Here is a 17,969-nt window from a genome sequence, read left to right on the forward strand (position 1 = left end):
ACATTCAGCTCAGGCTTTATGCAAAATCCAGTAACCCAATTCAGAGTTACTGCTACCATAAATGTTATTCAGCTGCACTCAACATACTAAGTAATGTTGTGTGTAGGCATGCATTAGGTACTTGAAAAATGCAGCTTAAGGAGGAGAGATTGGTCTGGAAATAGACTCTGGTTTGATCCCCATCCTCCCACCAACAGAGATACATTTTTTTTGGCACATTTATAGCATTGAAAAAAAAATTACTCACCAGACTAGCAGTGAGTGAAGGTGCTGACTGTCCCAGAGTTTGGTAGCGCATCCGGACAAGATTAGTGGTTTCTACAGGTTGCCACAGCTGCTGTCCAGTTGCACTGGGAAGCAAATATTTGCCTGTCAAGTTCAGAAAGAGTGAGTTAAAATAGGAGATGTTGCAGTTGAGGCAATGCAGTGGACAGTTTACTCTTAACACTCTTGCCACTGTAAAACATCTTTCACTGAAGCCCCGACCACAGCTGATTCCAACAGAATTCCTGCCATTCCATTGTTAGTCCTTCACATCATCCTTCCACTAGATACAGTTCTCTGTTCTCAAAACAGTACCTTTTTCCACACAGAAACACAATTAAAGCAGCAACAGATGCAAACATCTAGAATGCTAGTCCTGAACCAAAAGAAATTTAAACTCTGAAAGCTAGTCGAAAATGAAAACAAACAAAAAAAAAAAGGTATTAAGAAATGTTCCTCTATTTACCCCTTGAAGGAATAAGGTTCTGAGTCTCAGGGACAAAGTCATCTCACTTATTGAAATAAGACACTATGTGGACAATTACACCATTTTGTGGGTGAGGACTATTCTGCCTCTATTCCAGAATTCCTCATAACCTACCTAATATGTTTCACTCAATTCACAAGAATCTTTATCCAGTGTCCCAGGTGAGGGGAGATGCCCAAGGTGCATCCCAGCCATTGATTCCCTGGGAGTGCTCCCATGGGGCTCTCAGTGCCTGTGGTCTCTGCTCAGGGGTGTCACTTGGCTGTGGGCAGGACATTCCAGCCCAGGGCACACAGGGCCACACTCCCCATCACAGAGCGACACCACTCAGCCAGGACTGTCCCCCTACAGGCACTAACGAGAGAGACAACACCTCCAGCTCATGAAGTATGAGCTACAAACTAGCAGCAAGAATATTCAGGGAGTTGTACTATGATCACAAGCATGTACCAATATTGTTAATTTCTGCTTATTTTCAGCCACTATCAATAAACAGGACAACAGGCTATATACACTGGTCTTGGCAATATGTCCACCCTAAGCTCTTACTCATCTCTGCCAACTACTCATCTCTGCAAAAGTGAGACAATCACATTACTAAAGCAACTGACTTCTCTTGGAAGACCAACAAGCTAATGCAAAGCAACAATACAGAAGACTTTTTACTTTGAATCAAATCTCAGTTCAAAAAACACACTGCAAGATCTTGACAGAACAGATCAAATGAAAAACATCTCTAAACTACATGGCCTAAACACTTGTTTACTGAAATTATTAAACCCCAATTCATCCATCTTGTCATCTCAAGACAGCCATGCAGTGTCTATGCACATGACCACTGACACAGGATGTGTACCCTGGTAAATCAGCACAGGTTTGCCAAGAAATCAAAAGCTTCATCTTCATAACTGTATTTTAACAGTAGATCCACAGAGAGTTGCTGAAGTCTCTGGAAAGTGACTGTCTTGGAAGCTAGAAGTTCCCAAGCAGCAGCACAGGATAGTCTTTTAACACTTCCCAATTAATCTTCCAAATGTGCTATTGTTCTTTGTTACACTGGTAAAGCAGAACCCATAAACATTTTTTCACCCAATTTGCTAACAGCCTGATCGAGACTAGAAGAAAAATGTACAATAAACTGCGGTTTCTTGCCCAATTATCTAGGATAATATTTTCCAGAACTGGAAAATCTGAATTAATTTCCCATCTGCTCTCTCTGCCTCCTTCTATGAAATTTTGGTTCCCTCTCTGCATAGGCTCCCATCATCCTCAAGTAAAAGGGTGCCATAAAAAGCTTAAGACATTGATTGCAATATAAACATCTTTGATATTCCATTGATGTCAACCCTGAAATGTATCAGTAACATATGCAGAGAGCTTTATATCTATCACCTCAAAAGGTTAACTCCTTCTCATCTGTACAGGAAAAAGAGAATTAAGAAGTGACTGCAAAAAACTAAGTGATACAAACCTTCCACTTAAATAGGTACGTTTTACTTCTTTAATGCTTTCTACATAAGAACAGGTCTATGCCTTTTCTTTCGTTCCTTTATGACTCTACTTCTCAGACAAAGTAAGATGAAGTTTTCAGAAAAGGGTGAAATCAAACATTTCCTAGTGCTGAGGTTTCCAGAGGTCCAGCAACATCCAGACAGCTCCAAATAAGCCAAATAAGCGAAATGCTTCAGCAATACCTATTTTATCAAGTAGACATACGATACACGTAACTCCTTCAGAAACTCTGTATTAAGCCACTCTAGAAGCCATCAGGAAAATTGAAAATAAATAATTTTTAACTTCATCACTGTAGAATAATATCAGGGCAATTTATTCTCATAGAAATCAATATTTGAAAAGCACTAACTGTTCCCCTGATCCTTTCAAGAAAGAGAAAAGGTTCATTCTATTAAAGTTTGTTGTAACACTGGGCAAAGTTAGCACTCTTTAGTTAACAAGTGCACTTTCTCATAGGGTGCTGTGTTTTAGGAATGGTATTTCCCAACTTAGTTTTCCCAGTAAAAAAGAAAATTGTAAGCTGCTCCTCTCCCACTCTAGTGAGACAGAGATGAAGGATTGAGGGAGGACATTTACTGGAAACAGCAATGAGGTAAGAAAATTAACAGCAACAACACTAAACACAAAAATGCACACAAATAAAGGGTTATTTATATGCAAAAACGCTCAGCAGGTCCAGGACAACACAAAACAATAGCGGTCAGACCCTCAACCTATCACACTTTCTCCAGGATCAGAAAGAAACCCCTTTCTTCTTGGTAGCAACAGAAAGAGACCCTTTCCCTTACCTCCTCAGCAATGAGATAAGATGGTAATAATGGGTATCATTTGGGTCTTGGCCTTGCCCACTCAGCACAGCACATGGCAGACCAGAACTCTTGGGATCAGCCCAAGATCCTCCCCAGCAGCCAGGACTACAGCACACACCATCACACCTGGTACTGGAAAAAAATACTAACTCTGTCCTGGCCAGAACTAGGACACAGGGAACCCCCTGTCTCAAAAAATCCCAGTCTCAAAATGGTTTTGAGGGCCCTCCCAGACTGCACTAATTTTCATTTCCTATCAATCCCACTTGAGTTTCCCAAGAAGAAAGATGGAAGGCAATCATTGGCATTTAGTACACAAATTAACATTGTTTTAAGTCTGGATCCCCAAGACAAAATAACAAGAAAATTTAGTCTAGGAGGAGAAAGATATGTGAGAAGTAATTGCCATTATTAATGCTTGTACTTAACTTTTTGTTGTGCACCAGAACCAAAATATGTAGGGCTAATGTGGTCTGTACCTCATCACATGCAGGGCATTCCAACAGTCACCTTTACTATCTGTCCTCTACAGTAATCTGTATTTTAGTCTGTTTTTATCTTGCTCAGACATCTGAAAGGAAGTCTAAGATATCTTGATACTGAGGCTAGAAGAGATGCAATCCTACACAACAACAGAACCTTGTATTAAGCCTTTCCTTGAACTGTAATATTTGGCCTGACTGACAAGAAAGCAGAGTGGATTTACTCAGTATTAAAGTCAGTACCATCACTCTAAGAATTCACTTAATATTTCATCATTTTTCCTGAAGGATTAGCATCAAGAAATATTTAAAATAATGTTGGAGGTGTCTGCTGAAAAGCTAAATTAGGCAGTAAACACTATCAAAATTACCAATGAAATCATGAGTATGTGTGATGCCGGAATGACCCCTCCTCCCATCTTTACTCCCAACAGGAGACTTGAAGGTACCACAGTTTTCACAAAGTACTAGAATTAAGGCAAGCAGACTGTCTAGAACTCCAGTTCTTCTTTTCATAGTACACAGGCTTCTAAACACAGAAATGGCACACAAGAAATACACTTTTATAGAAGCAAAGTTAGCCAGGCCTTCGACAAAAGGATGGTAACATATAAATCTCTTATCTGAGAACAGCACTAACCTACTACATTAAACCACTACATGATAAAACACACCCTGCCCAAAGTGAGTTAATCAGCAATTCTCCCTCAATTCCTCCAGTAATAATAATAATTTTTAAAAATCCCCTCATACTGTCCACTCCCCCTTTCCTTGACATTAGCACTCCTACACTTTTCTTGCTATAGTTTCATTCAAAATTGTATGCATTTTACTGCTTTTACATTTTCTTTGTTAACCCTTGAATTTATGCATGTCCACACTTTCCCTGGTTATGTGATTTCAATGCCAGTATTATACAAAAAAAAAAAATTGAGCTGAAACACATTATCATTTTCATACTGCATTCATATGTGCCTTCAAGTCTAACGCTCCAAGCAGCTACTTTCCTTTTTAAGTGAACTGATTCACGAGGGACTGAGAGGGAGGCTTCAACTCCACCTCAACCCTCCCATCTCAATTCAGTATTCTGGCCCATATACAGCACATAACACTGACACACTGGTAGGAATGTTCACATTACTTTCATAAGCTTTTGATATTGAGTCATCCATTGGTAGAGGCCCCCTACTTCTGTCCCCTTCAATTCCAAAATGGTCACTGTTGACTTCCCTCGCCCACTTCCTCTGTGGAAGCTTTGCTGGTATCTTTACTTCCTTTCCTGTGCCTGAAATTACCAGGATGGCCGAAAGTAGCTAGAGTGGAACTAACAGCATCACCTCCCATATCTGAATGCAATCCTTGTTAGTCCAGCACATTTATCAGAATGCATTTGGATATAGAGTGGTTTAAGTTGACTATGTAATGGCAATAATTTAGCATTATTTAATAGTATTACATCATTATTGGTGAACACAGGTAATACATCACTGCAGTTCAGGGGCATCTTGCCCTTGAGCATCTCTTGTACATCTAGATCATTTGTAATGAGTATTTGTTGAAGGTCCAAATAGAATTGTTGCCCATTCTTACTTCTATTGTGTTCAGTACTTGTACAACTTAATGTAAAAGGACAAAATTACTTGTGTTAGGACAAAGAGACTAAACCCACATACACTTCCACAAAAATCAGTCACAAAAGGCAGGCTTTGCTTTATTCTAAATAGAAAAGTCTTTGCTACTGCTGGAAGTACTGCTCTCCTCCCTTTGTCCCTCTCAAATGCATATTATAATAGGACGGCTGAGAATTGTTAAATGAGCTCAAATCTAATACCTACAAATCTTCCATGTTCAGTTACAATTTAGAAATAGCTTTGTCTTTGATGATTAAACAATTGCATATGATTAAGAAAATGGTTTGGCATCCAAGTAGATTTAACTTTTATAAAAGTACTTAGGATAGTGTAGATTGCACTGCTAGAAAGTCTGATTTGTAACCCAGTCAACATGCAAAAATAAATACAGAAGAAGCATCTTGAAAGTTTTTGATAGAAATATTTTTTGTTAAAATAACAAAAGCAGTTTTCTATTACACCACTGCTAATAGAAGACAGGCATGTACTTTGCTAAAATGGAAGAATCTGAATTTGGGCTGGCAGCAACTATAGATACAATTAGTCCAAGGTGAAGCTGTGCATATGATTACAGTGTACCACAGACTTACCAGAAGCTAGCATCAATATGTTTGTGTTAGCTGCTGTGATATAGCAGCTTCCAAAATAGCCTCTTGCCATCTGGACAGCTTTAAAGCAAGGGCCAAGAAATACTTATTTCAATTAATTATCTTGTTAAATCCACTACTAATATTTAAGTGCAGAATACTTTTTAAAAACACAGAAAGCTAGATACTTTTCCCTCATTGGCTTACTTAAAAATGTAACCCATTTTATATCAAGAACCTATGCTCTGGACAAGTCAGACTTGCCAAGCACAGTTTCAAGTGGGTTGCTCACTCCATACCTCTTTTTGGGGAGCTGTATAAGCTACTCCCTCAGAGCAACAGCAAAAAGCCATAGTAGATGAGAAAACTGGACTCTACTGCAGTGTGCTCTGAAAAATGTTCTGGAAAGAAACACAGATGGGTACTGCTCCCTCATCTTATCCCTGGCACATTTCCAAACACAGAAAAAAAAAGTGGGTTCATTGACAGGTTAGTTGTCTTGATGTGAATAGAAGAAGGACTGAAGCCACCACCTGCCACCACATCACCAGAGCAGCAATGGCAGTCCCAGCGTACCCAAAGCAGCCACTGTTATTAGATGATGAATTGCCTACACCTGGTGAGCTAACACAATGCTCCTGCTCCAAAAACCACTGGCCTATGGAAATGCACAATGTCCACTGTGTAAGAAGGAGAACTGCATGTTCACCAGTCCCTGTGCCCTGCCAAACTCAGATTGGAACATCACGATCTACAACCCCCAGGGATCATCAGAGAGACCCACCCCCTCACCCAGGACAGAAGACCACATGCACAAATGAGAGGAAAAATATGTTAATGATTTCAGGGAAATGATTATCATATTCTAGGACAATCAATCAATATGTACGTAAAATACAGCATATAAACAGGAATTTCCCCATAGTAAGAATGCACAGCTTTGGGAAAAGCTATTCCTCTGTACATCTGGCCAAATAAAGAATGCTTGCTTCTCAATGCTACATTGGTGTTTAAGAACTTTTTTATTTTACCAAATCTTTGGTAACACCACTGCCACTCACAAACTGCTTGAGCAGCAGGAAGTGAAGACCAAAGCTGGAAGCCACGTATTATCACTTTTACCACCACAAATAAGTGAAGCCTCACTCCAGGTTGAGACACCCCCTTTAGTATTTACTAGGTTCAGGTCAGGGCACTTAGCTTTACTGCCTCAAACTGAACTCCTGCAGACACCCCAGCTGCAGGAAATTATGGGGACACTGCCAATTTTAGGGTCTATTTTCATATCTGGGGGCATGGAGGAGGGGTGGAATTAAAGCCCATTGTTCCCATTAGCCATTAATCAGAAAGTTAATGTGGATGGATTTGAGTGGATGGATTTGAAGTCATCACTATAAATTCTTCAATATTTTGCCTTATTCTGTTGCACCTATATCAAAAAGTTTTACTCAAATTTCAAATGACCATCAAAATGCAAAAATAAAGAAATAAATAAACAAATATGAAAACTAATAATTACTTATTTATTGCTCAGAACTTAAAGGAGCATGTTTTGCACATTACTCAGTTACACGTGGTTGAAGTTAATGAACAATGCCACTTTCCCAGTCTGAAATTTTCCTTTTAGCCAATTTGTCCCGTAAACATAACATTATTCAGGTAAGCCTATAATTACAATTGACTCAATTACAATTTCTTTTGTTTCTGTAGAAGAAGCCTTCATTTAAAAAATCGTATTACACTCACTATTATATAACAAATCTCCTAAAATGCTCTATATTTGGTTTACTTTCTAAAATTAGATGAAGCAGTGGCAGTTTCAGGCACATGGTTTGATTCTTTGGGTCATCCCAAGCAGGGCCAGGAGTTGGACTTATTGATCCTTGTGGGTTCGTTCCAACTCAGGATATTCTGTGTTTCTATGATTCTGGCTGGCAATGCATGAAATAAAAGTGGCCCACCAAAGGCAAAAATTTGGGCTGAGATTATGAACTTAAAAAACAAAAAAAAAAAAAAAAAAAAAAAAAACAAAAAAAAAAACAAAACCACCTGCAGAAGGCCTACCTTAAAATTTCACCAGTATTGGCAGAATTGGAATTGGAAAAGGACACATCCAGTTTTGGACCACAAACTAGTAGGATGAAGGTTTAGATCTGTATCCAGAAATACATTTATATAAAAAGAAAATGAAGCCTCTCTTAACTACAAAGGCATGCAGAATCAAGCCTGTTTATAAATCAATTACCAGGAATAAGTCATCACATCCCACAAATAATGGTTCATGCTTGGAACAAAATTCTCTCACTGAAAGTCATTTAAAAGACAGTGCAAAATTTTGCTGATAAGGAAATTACTCAGAGTTCCTTTGGTGACAGATACTCGCTGAAGTTATATTGACTATTTGCAATCTATTATTGAAGTACTGTGACAGCAATATAGTAATTGAAATGCATTTGAGATCACCAGTAAAAGGATAAGGATAGGTTTGGGGTTTTCAGTTTGGTTTGGTTGGTGGGTTTTTTTCAAGTCTTCCACATCAATAATACCTAACTCAACAGCACTGTTACCCAACCAGAGACAACAATAACTACATGAAAAAACCACCCTACAGATTGAAGTTGTCATTCATGACACTACCTTCCTACCTCACAACTCTACTGAAGTACTACTCAGCAAAATAATTAATTGGCAATATTTATCAGTGAGCTCAGGGATAGAATACTCTATTGTTTCCTTTTCTTTATCTTAACAGCAAATAGGTCCTCTTCCCATAATTCTAACATGCAGTTCCAAAACTTACAAACTGACAGTCCATTCTGTAACACAAACATAATATACAGGTATATCATCATGCATCTCTTTCCTCCTTTTTTACAGCTTACACCTGCTCTAGGAAAATTTCCAAGTCCAGTTCTATAACTCTGTTAACAGTAGAAAAAACAGATAATTTAAGATTCACACTGCACACATGATGCTACAAAAAGCACACTAAAACTACAAGCAAGTGATAATGAGAGAGTTCCTTTCAACTTATAGTCAATTTTGCAAAAACAAGAATCTTGCACATTAAGAGATCAGAGATAGCTGATACTGGCAAACTTACAACAAAACTGTACCTAGAATGCAAAGGATCTCAAAAATTCACTGTTGTTCAGTCCAAACATTTATGTGAACAACTGGTGTTGTACTGTGGTCGGTACTCTCAGCTCACAACTCTCCACCAGCTCAACATTTGGGGTCTTGCTGACAGAATTTATGGTAAGAAACAAACATCTCCCATTGCACTATGAAGAACATGCCCAGCAACTCATAACTGACTTTAAGACAAACATGAAATGATGTGTTAACTGCTATTTTCTCTACAGTACCCACTGTGATCCCCTCTTTTGCCTCATGTATATGTTGTTATGCCCCATAATTAAATCACTACATGCTTATAGAAATTTTTCAAAAGGTAAAGTTTCCCAATAGAAAATCTTGCTTCTGTTTTTACTGAAAAACATCTATAATTTTTTCCACTCAAGCTGTCAACCCTTATTCTAAGGATTAAGTACAGGAGGTGTTTTTTCCCTCCTCTCAATTATTTCTTTATCTGTACACTCAATTTATGCTAAAGCAACCGACTTGGAGAAAGCAAGTATGTGGTCAAGTCATTTGCATCCACTAGAGAGAGACCACAGGGAAAAAAACAGGAAGGACTTAAGCCTCTAGGAGTATAGATCATGTGCTTTTGATGTGCAATTATAGTTTATTTATAAATATGCTGCAGTCAGTTTTGCACTAATGAGCTCAGGTACTAGCAACAACAGCACTGCAGCCTCACAGACCTCAGGTTTAGTTAATCAGCTGATTAAATACAAGCATATAGCTAAGTCCAGGCAATTTTTTTCATCTGTGCTTCTACAGTTACACTGCTAAGCATACTTGAGCAAGCTAATTCAATATCACTTAGGGTACTTCTAAAAGAGCTACAATTCAAACGTCAGAAATTTAACATGAATATTGATTTTCTCCACTTTTTGTTTTTCCACTATGACAAATGACTCTTAACAATTCTCAAACTGCTTTTGTAAGTGTCCCAAAGAGGGTTAAACTCTACTTCTCCCTCCTTCAAAACTGGCAGCTTGCAAACATATCTGCTAATTAGGCACTCTACTGCTACAGTTTGCTTTGATCTGAACAACAATCAACTTCTCATGTTCTGATGATACAAGCACGATTAAGCAGCAATCCAAGAGTTAAAGGCAAAATAATGAGACAGGAATACAATATCTTCTGTTCTCATCTCAGTCTATTACATGGTGCAGACTCCAGACATGTCAAAGAATATGGAAATTATCTTGCTAGGTGCACAGGGAAGTAAAAATCAACTCCACTATGCAGGTTGATTGAAGCTTTAAATGATGAAGGTAACTGACAATGACAAATATAACCTAATGCCATCTCAAACACCAGCGCACCAAGAACCATCTAAAAATGCATATTTCATAGCAGAATATATTTACTTCATCTGGAGAAGACAGCTTTGTACTGAATGCATTAAAAAAAAAACCAAAAAAACCCCTCCCCACCACATTTCCTCAGCCATGTAATTATAGAATAGATTGCTTCTATCTCTTTCTACTAATTCTGGAATAAGTTTAACACCTGGCATCGCACTTCAAGGAAACCTCTGAGGAAGGCAATTGAAAAGACTGCCAGATATGCTCTGGGTAGGCAGGGAATGAAAGAAGCATGTTGTGCCTGTGATCCTGCACACGTGGCTGCTGAACTCCCACCTTTGTAGCCCGGAGCCCAGTGGTGTCAGCACCTGTGCAGGGCTCCGCTCTCCCTCTGCTGCTGCTGGGGAGAGCCGTCAGGCAGCTGCAGCTGAAAAGGCTTTCTAAACTGGGGACATCCAGTCGTGACACACATCACAAAAAAAGCCATTCTGAAATACTTCTTTTGTTATATGAGAGGGGAAGAAAATGCAGGAAGTAAAATTTCTTATTAAAAGGCACATGTGATAGAGCTTTGGCACTGGCAGTCATCCTTACCCCTCATCCTACAGCACCCCAACTCCTGGGGGTGGGGACAGGCCAAGGGAGTCCAAGCTGTATCAGCTGTATACCAAGCTGTATCCCCAGAGACAGCTATGAAATCATAGGGGTTTTTATGGAGCGCTGAAATCATGTATTGTTTTCATATATTCCTGCTGTAAATACGTATAATTTCTTCTGTAACAGGAAGGAATTTTGATTATGTACACAGGAAATACAGAACACTTCCTCTTATCTACACCAAGAGGCTTTGATTAATAGGAATAACCCTTTTTTTGAATGTTGTCATTAAACTAATCCCATCATCAGTATGACAAGCAGTTGTATATTATGGGGAGGTCGCATTCCCAAAAAAGTTTCAAGGTACAAGTCACACGATAGTACAAGTTCAGCTTTCCCCATTCACCAAGTTGCACCAAATAGCTGACACTGTAAGACTTAATGAGCTAATCTTCATTTTCAACAATATTAATGATAATTTATACAACCCAAGGTTTGTGAAAATTCTGCTACTGCCAATTGCTCCTCTGTGTGAATGGGGAAAACCTCCTCTTCCAAGTCCTGCCAGCACATGCCAACCCATGGATAAGAGAACAGCTTGTTTTTCATGGTCCATAAAGCTGTTGATCTTTCTGCTAATTAGTGTTAGCAAAGTGATGAATCGCTGAAGCAAAAAACAGATTGAGAATTCCCAAATTCATTTCAAATCAACCACAGATTAATTATATGGGAATAACAACAATTGCTGAGCATATTTGGATGACTGATGACTCAGAGGTGGAAAGCTGATCAAGGCAAGAACATTAAAGAAGAAAATATATAAATCAAAAGGTTTTTCTGTTTTAGCTCTTCATGATCTGTAGACAATATATGATCAGAAGAACATGAAGTAATTTTACTAAAGTAGAGTGCTTTAGGATCCTTGGATTAAAGATTCTATAAAATGAAATTATTATGTATTATGTTACCTGTGCTTGTGTAAGATCAATATAAGCCTAGCAGATAACAGCCCTACCACAGTTAGACACAATTAGCCCACCAGGAAGTCTTTTCCAAGTAGTTATTGATGAGATAACAGAAGGCGAGATAAGAAGTTCAGACTATAGGTAGCTAAAGTGTATTTTTTTCTTTATATATAACAGAAGAGCTTATCAGTACAGTATAGAAACAACTGAGTTAGCTGCAGCACTTTCCAAAATATGATCCTTTCCCAGAAATATGTTCTCATATCTTTCAGAAGTAGAAAGGGAGATAGCAATCTCCAAAAGCTGCACACAACTGAGAAGACAGAACAGGGCTGCCCTGCCCATCTCAGGGCAAAGGAGGAGCAGCAGTGGGACATGAAAGTAAGGGCAATTTGTTTTGCTTGTCTGAGTGATTTGCTAGGTTAACCCTCTCCACGGTAAAAGCTCATTTAATTTCTCATCCTTTCACATTACCTTCTGCTATGGATTCGATTTAAGCATCTCTGAACACAGCAAACTAAAATCTGTAGACAATTTAAGCCAAAAACCCTCTGACTATAGACAGCCCTTTGAAGTTTGTGGAGATCAAGAAAACCAGCCACCACAGAAAAGCAGCTTTTTAATTAAACATCTTTTCTCCTGATTCGAAACAAGTTTTAAAGTCCCAGTCTGTGTACCATTAGAAATCCTTAAGAAGGCAATCCAAGGCTACAGCAAGAGGCATTTAAATACACGTGTATTAATCAGATTTCTATCGTCCCAAGAATAACAGAGCTGATCTCACCCAGCCATTCTTTGATCTCAGCGCTGGTCTAGCACACCTCCAATGTCCCTGCACCCAGAGGGCTCCAGTATTCCTCTGAAGCAATCCTCTTTCCCCTGTCTGACCCAGGGCTATGAAACAAACAGCTACAGCACAGCTTTGTGGCAGGGCTTATCCTGCGGTTCAACAGCCTGTGCGAGGATTGTGTTTTGCACTTTCTGTGGCACAAGCAGAACTTTTAAAGATCCAGTTTACTTCCTAGACAAAGGGTGAGACAAGCACTGCTATGGGCTTGTGTTCATGCAGGGAAGGGGGAATCTGGAGCAGGAAGGAAGTTAGGACACAGCAGAGGAAAAAAAGGCAAACACTGATTACAGTATAAAGTGACCATGTTACCCAAAACTTTATGGCCTGTTGGAAACATGACCTTTCAAATTAAAAGATGAATTGGTCATAAATTACATTAAAGCTCTTTTACTCTGAGATTGTTTTATCTCATGAATTAATGCTTATATTTAGCAACCACAGTTATGAAATACTATTTTTTATCTTGTCTTTCTATTAAACAGGACTGTTGGCAGTTCACAAGAACTACTGTGAGAGATTTGCTAGACTAATAGCAGGCCACATGCTATTTTCATTCCAAACTTAGTCTCTGTTTTTCCCAAAGTCTTCCTCCTTGGCAATGAAGATTAAGGAAAGCAATACTGTTGCAACAATTAAATTGAAGGGTTTTTTCCAAAATACAGTAGAATAGTGTTTCCAGGAACCACTATTAATTTATTTTATTGGATAAACTTTAATCAGTGACTGTGTAGGAATTTTCAACAGAATGCAATAATAGATTTATTCTCAAAAACATTGATTTCATTTTTCTTCTAATTTGAAAAGCATTCTTTGCTTGTCACTGAAAACATGTGGTTGCTGGATTGCTTTAAACTGTGCAACTAAAGGGAAAAAATTTGGCTGTAGTTTCCTTGAAGCTGTGTCAAAAATAATTTCAATTTCTATCCCACCTCTACAGATTTCCAGCCCTCTTCTCCCTGATCATCATGATCAGCACATTATGATGTACTGATGACCCAGTACATCCTTCTCAATTTTTCTCATATTCATATATATGAAGTTTTGTGATTTACTTCAGCCAATTCAAACAGTAGTTTCTCAGTAACTGTAATCTTTCAGGTTTTGCAAGTCTCATTAAATATACTACAACAATATAGATTTTATTTCTTCTTGTATGTCCTGCATAACACTATTCCCTCCTGTAAAGTTCAATCAACTCATTTATTTGAGATCTATTCCATCTATTTACCTCTATTAGTATTCAGCCCTTCAGGAATTGAACTGTTCTGTTTTATAGAAACAAATAAATTTTGTTTTGTTTTCATTTTTAATTCTGCTTATGCTTTATGGCTCAATAACATTGTGCTTTTAATACATGAAGGAAAGGGAAAATAAAATAAAAAGTGCAATTTACTCTTCTAACATTTGGAGTGAGCAATACACATCAGCACAAGAACATTCTGAAAATTTCCAAGCTAGGAGTCTTGTCTCTTGCTTCACTTACTCCTACCTACTGTATTTAGGGGTTGCACATTTTTTACTAACAGAGGCAAAGATTGAACTGTAAATAATTTCAAAGATACTTTTCCAAGCTATTTTCCAATGAACTGATATGCACTGTTAAACTAGCACTTAAAGGTGTATTAAAAGTAACCAAAGAGAAGAAAGAATAAAAGAAGATAGTAACCAGTAATAGTGATATTAAAGATCAAGTACTTTCTCAAATTACAGGCCTCCAAATTTTTTTCCCCCTTTATGAACAAGGAATATTTTTTCAAAAACATTAAGGCTTAAATAGAAATTTGGGAGGGAATATGTGAGCATAGAAGTTGTCCCTTACATGGACAGCTCACCATTTTAAACTAAGCATTTCTTGTGCACATGTCAGCTCACCATTTTAAACTGAAGATTTCCTATGCCCCACTTCTTCCTGTTTTTTTTAATGATGCTGTGCTTCTTGTAGTTCAAACCAGAGTAGCAAAACACTCTCAAGCATTAAAAAAATCTAAAAAAAAAAAAGACTTCAGTATGTTAAAAAAGGTACCTAAATACATGACCAAGACAACACTGAAATTATTAATTTCAGATTACTGAACATTTGAAAAAACTCCAGGAATTAGTTCTCTGTCTGCACTGGTTTCTTTAAAACAGATTTTTAAAAATCCCAAAGAATGTAAAGAACTTTCTGTCATCAGAATGAGTTTGATTAATTTAATCAGTATCATGAAAGCTATTAAGATACTGAAATTATTTTAAGATATCAAAGCCCTAGGGTATTCAGGTTCATTTAAAGTGCATTAAAGCAGTTTAACATCATTGCACACTATATTCCCAAATCCTGACATTAAGCCCGGCACAACATATTGCATGCAGACAAAAAGCATATCCATTTCCCTTTATAAAGGCCTCAAGCAATAATTCAAGCATAAAGACTAGAGACTATGGCAGCAGAGCACAATTGCTGTTTGTTTTTGATTAAGCTGTCTTCTTCCTCTTTATCTGCACAGCTTATATGGCCTTATTAAAGATCAGTTTTTAAAGAAAACCACTCCACTTTAAAGTTAGACAAAAATAAAATTAAAAAACCACATCAGCTCCTGCTGAAAAAATAACTGTGCTGGCTGTTTTTAATCTCAGCAAAACAGTACTTTGGTTTACATTCCAAGCTTTCAGAGCTGTAATGCTCCAGAGTTGGCAGAGAGCTTACTGAAATGGGCACCAAAATTGACACTTGTCTGCTGCAGGTCACTTATTTTTCATGAAAGCCCATATGGATCACAAATACTCTTACACTGTTTCTGAAAGCTTTGTAACAACACACGATAAAAATGAAGTTGCAAGGGAAATGACAGATCTTACACTAGTGACACTAGAAATCAGAGCAACAATTATGTGATGATATGATACAAGAAATTCCTGTAGTAGCATATGTTTTTCCTTCACATAAAATGTGACACTTCTATTTTTTAAGTTCATTAGGTTCCTTAAGGTTCTTTAGGACAAAATCATTTGTCATTTACCAGAAGCCACGTGGGTGATTTTAAGGTGGTGTTTACAAAGATAGGTATTGCTCTAACTTGGAACTTTTTTCAGGAAAAGGTTAAGGAAAGGGATAGAGAGAAGTGAGAAAGGCAAATCCTCTAAAAATACTTGTCAGACACTTAATGCAGAAAAGTCAGCTCCATCCACTGTGGAACCCTTTTACAACGCCAAGTGAAAACAACTCTGAACAATTCACAGAATTTAGAGACAGAGGACAGTCCTATCTCAAGTAAACACCATTTCAACTTCCTCTAACCCAAATTTCATGTACTTGATTCTAATATTAATCAACACCACTAGGACAGATAAAACAACTTCCTCATGAAAGAGGAAGAGGAGGGGCAGGCACTGATCTCTCATGCCTGGTGAGCAGTGACAGGACCCAAGGGAACGACCTGAAGCTGAAACAGGGCAGGTTTAGGTTGGGTATCAGGAAAATGTTTTTCAGGGGAGGCCTGGCACTGGAACAGGCTCCACAGGGAAGGGGCCACAGCACCAATCTTGACACAGTTCAAGGTGTGTTTGGACAACATTCTCAGACACATGGTGTGACTCCTGGGGATGCTGCTGTGCAGGGCCAGGAGCTGGATTTTTACCATCCTTGTGGGTCCCTTCCAACTCAGCACGTTCTGTTATTCTGTGAAATATCTATCTTCCAGGAAATTTACTGAAATCTATTGTCTCTCTCACCAAGTACCACAAATTCCTCTATTAGCCATCATGCACTTTGGGAACACACTAACTCAAGTTCTAGTGAATTTATAAATAATTTTTCTTGAAATAAACAAAGTCTCCATTTTTTTTATATTCACTTTGCTCCATAATCAAAATCAGTCAGCCTTGTGACCATCACTGCCACAGAGGTATCAGTACACAGTCACAGTATCTAGAAGATGATAGATCTAGATCTGTCACCAGGGAAGGGAGGGCCTGAGCCCTCCCCAAGCATCCTGCCACCTCTGCTTGGCTCCACAGAGGAGAAGCTGCAGACCACAGCTTGTGGCTAGTTGGTAATTCCTCCCCTGTGAGTATTCCACCACATAAATGATGCCACATTGCATTTTCTTTAATGAAATCTAGTCTAAAAGCACCATCCATGCACTTCAGCTCCTTGAGGAAACAAGATACAGGCGATCCCATGGATGGATGCACAAGAGTCAGCAAGATAAATGCCACAGTCACGCAAATAGGGGTGGATTTTCAGGCTGCGCTTGGCCACTTATCAGCAGCCCCTAGAGGCAGAACCTCAAACATGACTCATCCCACTAACAGTCAGGAAAGCCATGTGGAAAAGACTTATGGAAACTCCAGATGGAGCTCACACCTCTCCCAAAGAGTTCAGCCCCAAGGGTCAAGGTGCCATCACCTGCACAAGTGCTAACCCAGGTGACATTACACATGCCCCAAACTCACCAGTCAGAGCTCCTCCAAGGCTTCCTCTTCTGAGCTGTCTCCCATCTTCACTCAACTGCCTCTTAAATTTAGGAGACCTTCCAAGGCCAGAAGACACTTCAGGACTACTGGATTTTCGGAAAGGCATAGGTGGAGGTGACAATATGTGATCAAGCTGCAAAGAAACAGAAAAAAAAAATACATACCTATACTGTTTAAATGCTTATGTTCATTGAAAGACAAATGTAAGACCTTCAACTAAAGATTATGACAGCATTTGGGAAAAAATTATCCCAAAGATCTTAAGGTAATTAATTTTCTAACTGAAAAGAAAAGATCTGCAAGCACCAGGTTTGTGTCTGGCTGAGTAAGAAAGCCTCTTGAACAGCTCATACCATCTCGAACCACTCTCACACAAAGAGCATTTTTCACACAGGTCCCCTCCCAAGATACAAGGGATCATAGTTCAACTTACTCAACCTTCTACAAAGCAGCATTTCTGCAGTCGTGAACCACCTGATCTGGAAACCTACTCCAGAAGCTCTCCAAACGTTTTTCTTTGACAAGTTTTCCCCACATCCATGTCAGCAGTCACTAGATGGCACTGCACTATCAACAAACTGTAAACCACTGCCCAGTCCAGGGAAATAATAGATTTATCAACGCCAGTGAGAAAAAAAATTAAATTATCCTGTTTATAAAAGGCACATTCATTTACACTGGCTTTGAAGTTAAGCGGAAATATAGATCCTCATTCTTCAGACTGGGTTCCTGTCATCATATCCACACAACATTTTAGCTGCCTGGTCTTGACAATACATCTACTGTCTCAATATTTTATTAAATCCACAAAAACAAGACAAAACGCATGTGAGAAAATACCAAGAAAGTACAAAAAAGCAGCGTGTGCAAAGTAAAAAAAGTTTT

General features: G+C 38.5%; 1 protein-coding gene across 1 annotated transcript in view; it reads right to left on the reverse strand.

The window, feature by feature from the left end:
- Window positions 1-17,969, reverse strand: part of MAST4 (microtubule associated serine/threonine kinase family member 4) — a gene marked incomplete at its 5' end in the record, with an annotated part of 273,094 nt that overhangs the window by 198,825 nt on the left and 56,300 nt on the right. The window contains 2 exons of the mRNA XM_083883208.1: window positions 248-369; window positions 17,064-17,217. Coding sequence (XP_083739334.1) covers window positions 248-369; window positions 17,064-17,217 — 276 coding nt within the window. The remainder of the gene's footprint in view (window positions 1-247; window positions 370-17,063; window positions 17,218-17,969) is intronic.

The sequence above is a fragment of the Zosterops lateralis genome (genome assembly GCF_965231275.1).
Source record: "Zosterops lateralis genome assembly, chromosome: Z".
Taxonomy (NCBI): Eukaryota; Metazoa; Chordata; class Aves; order Passeriformes; family Zosteropidae; genus Zosterops; species Zosterops lateralis.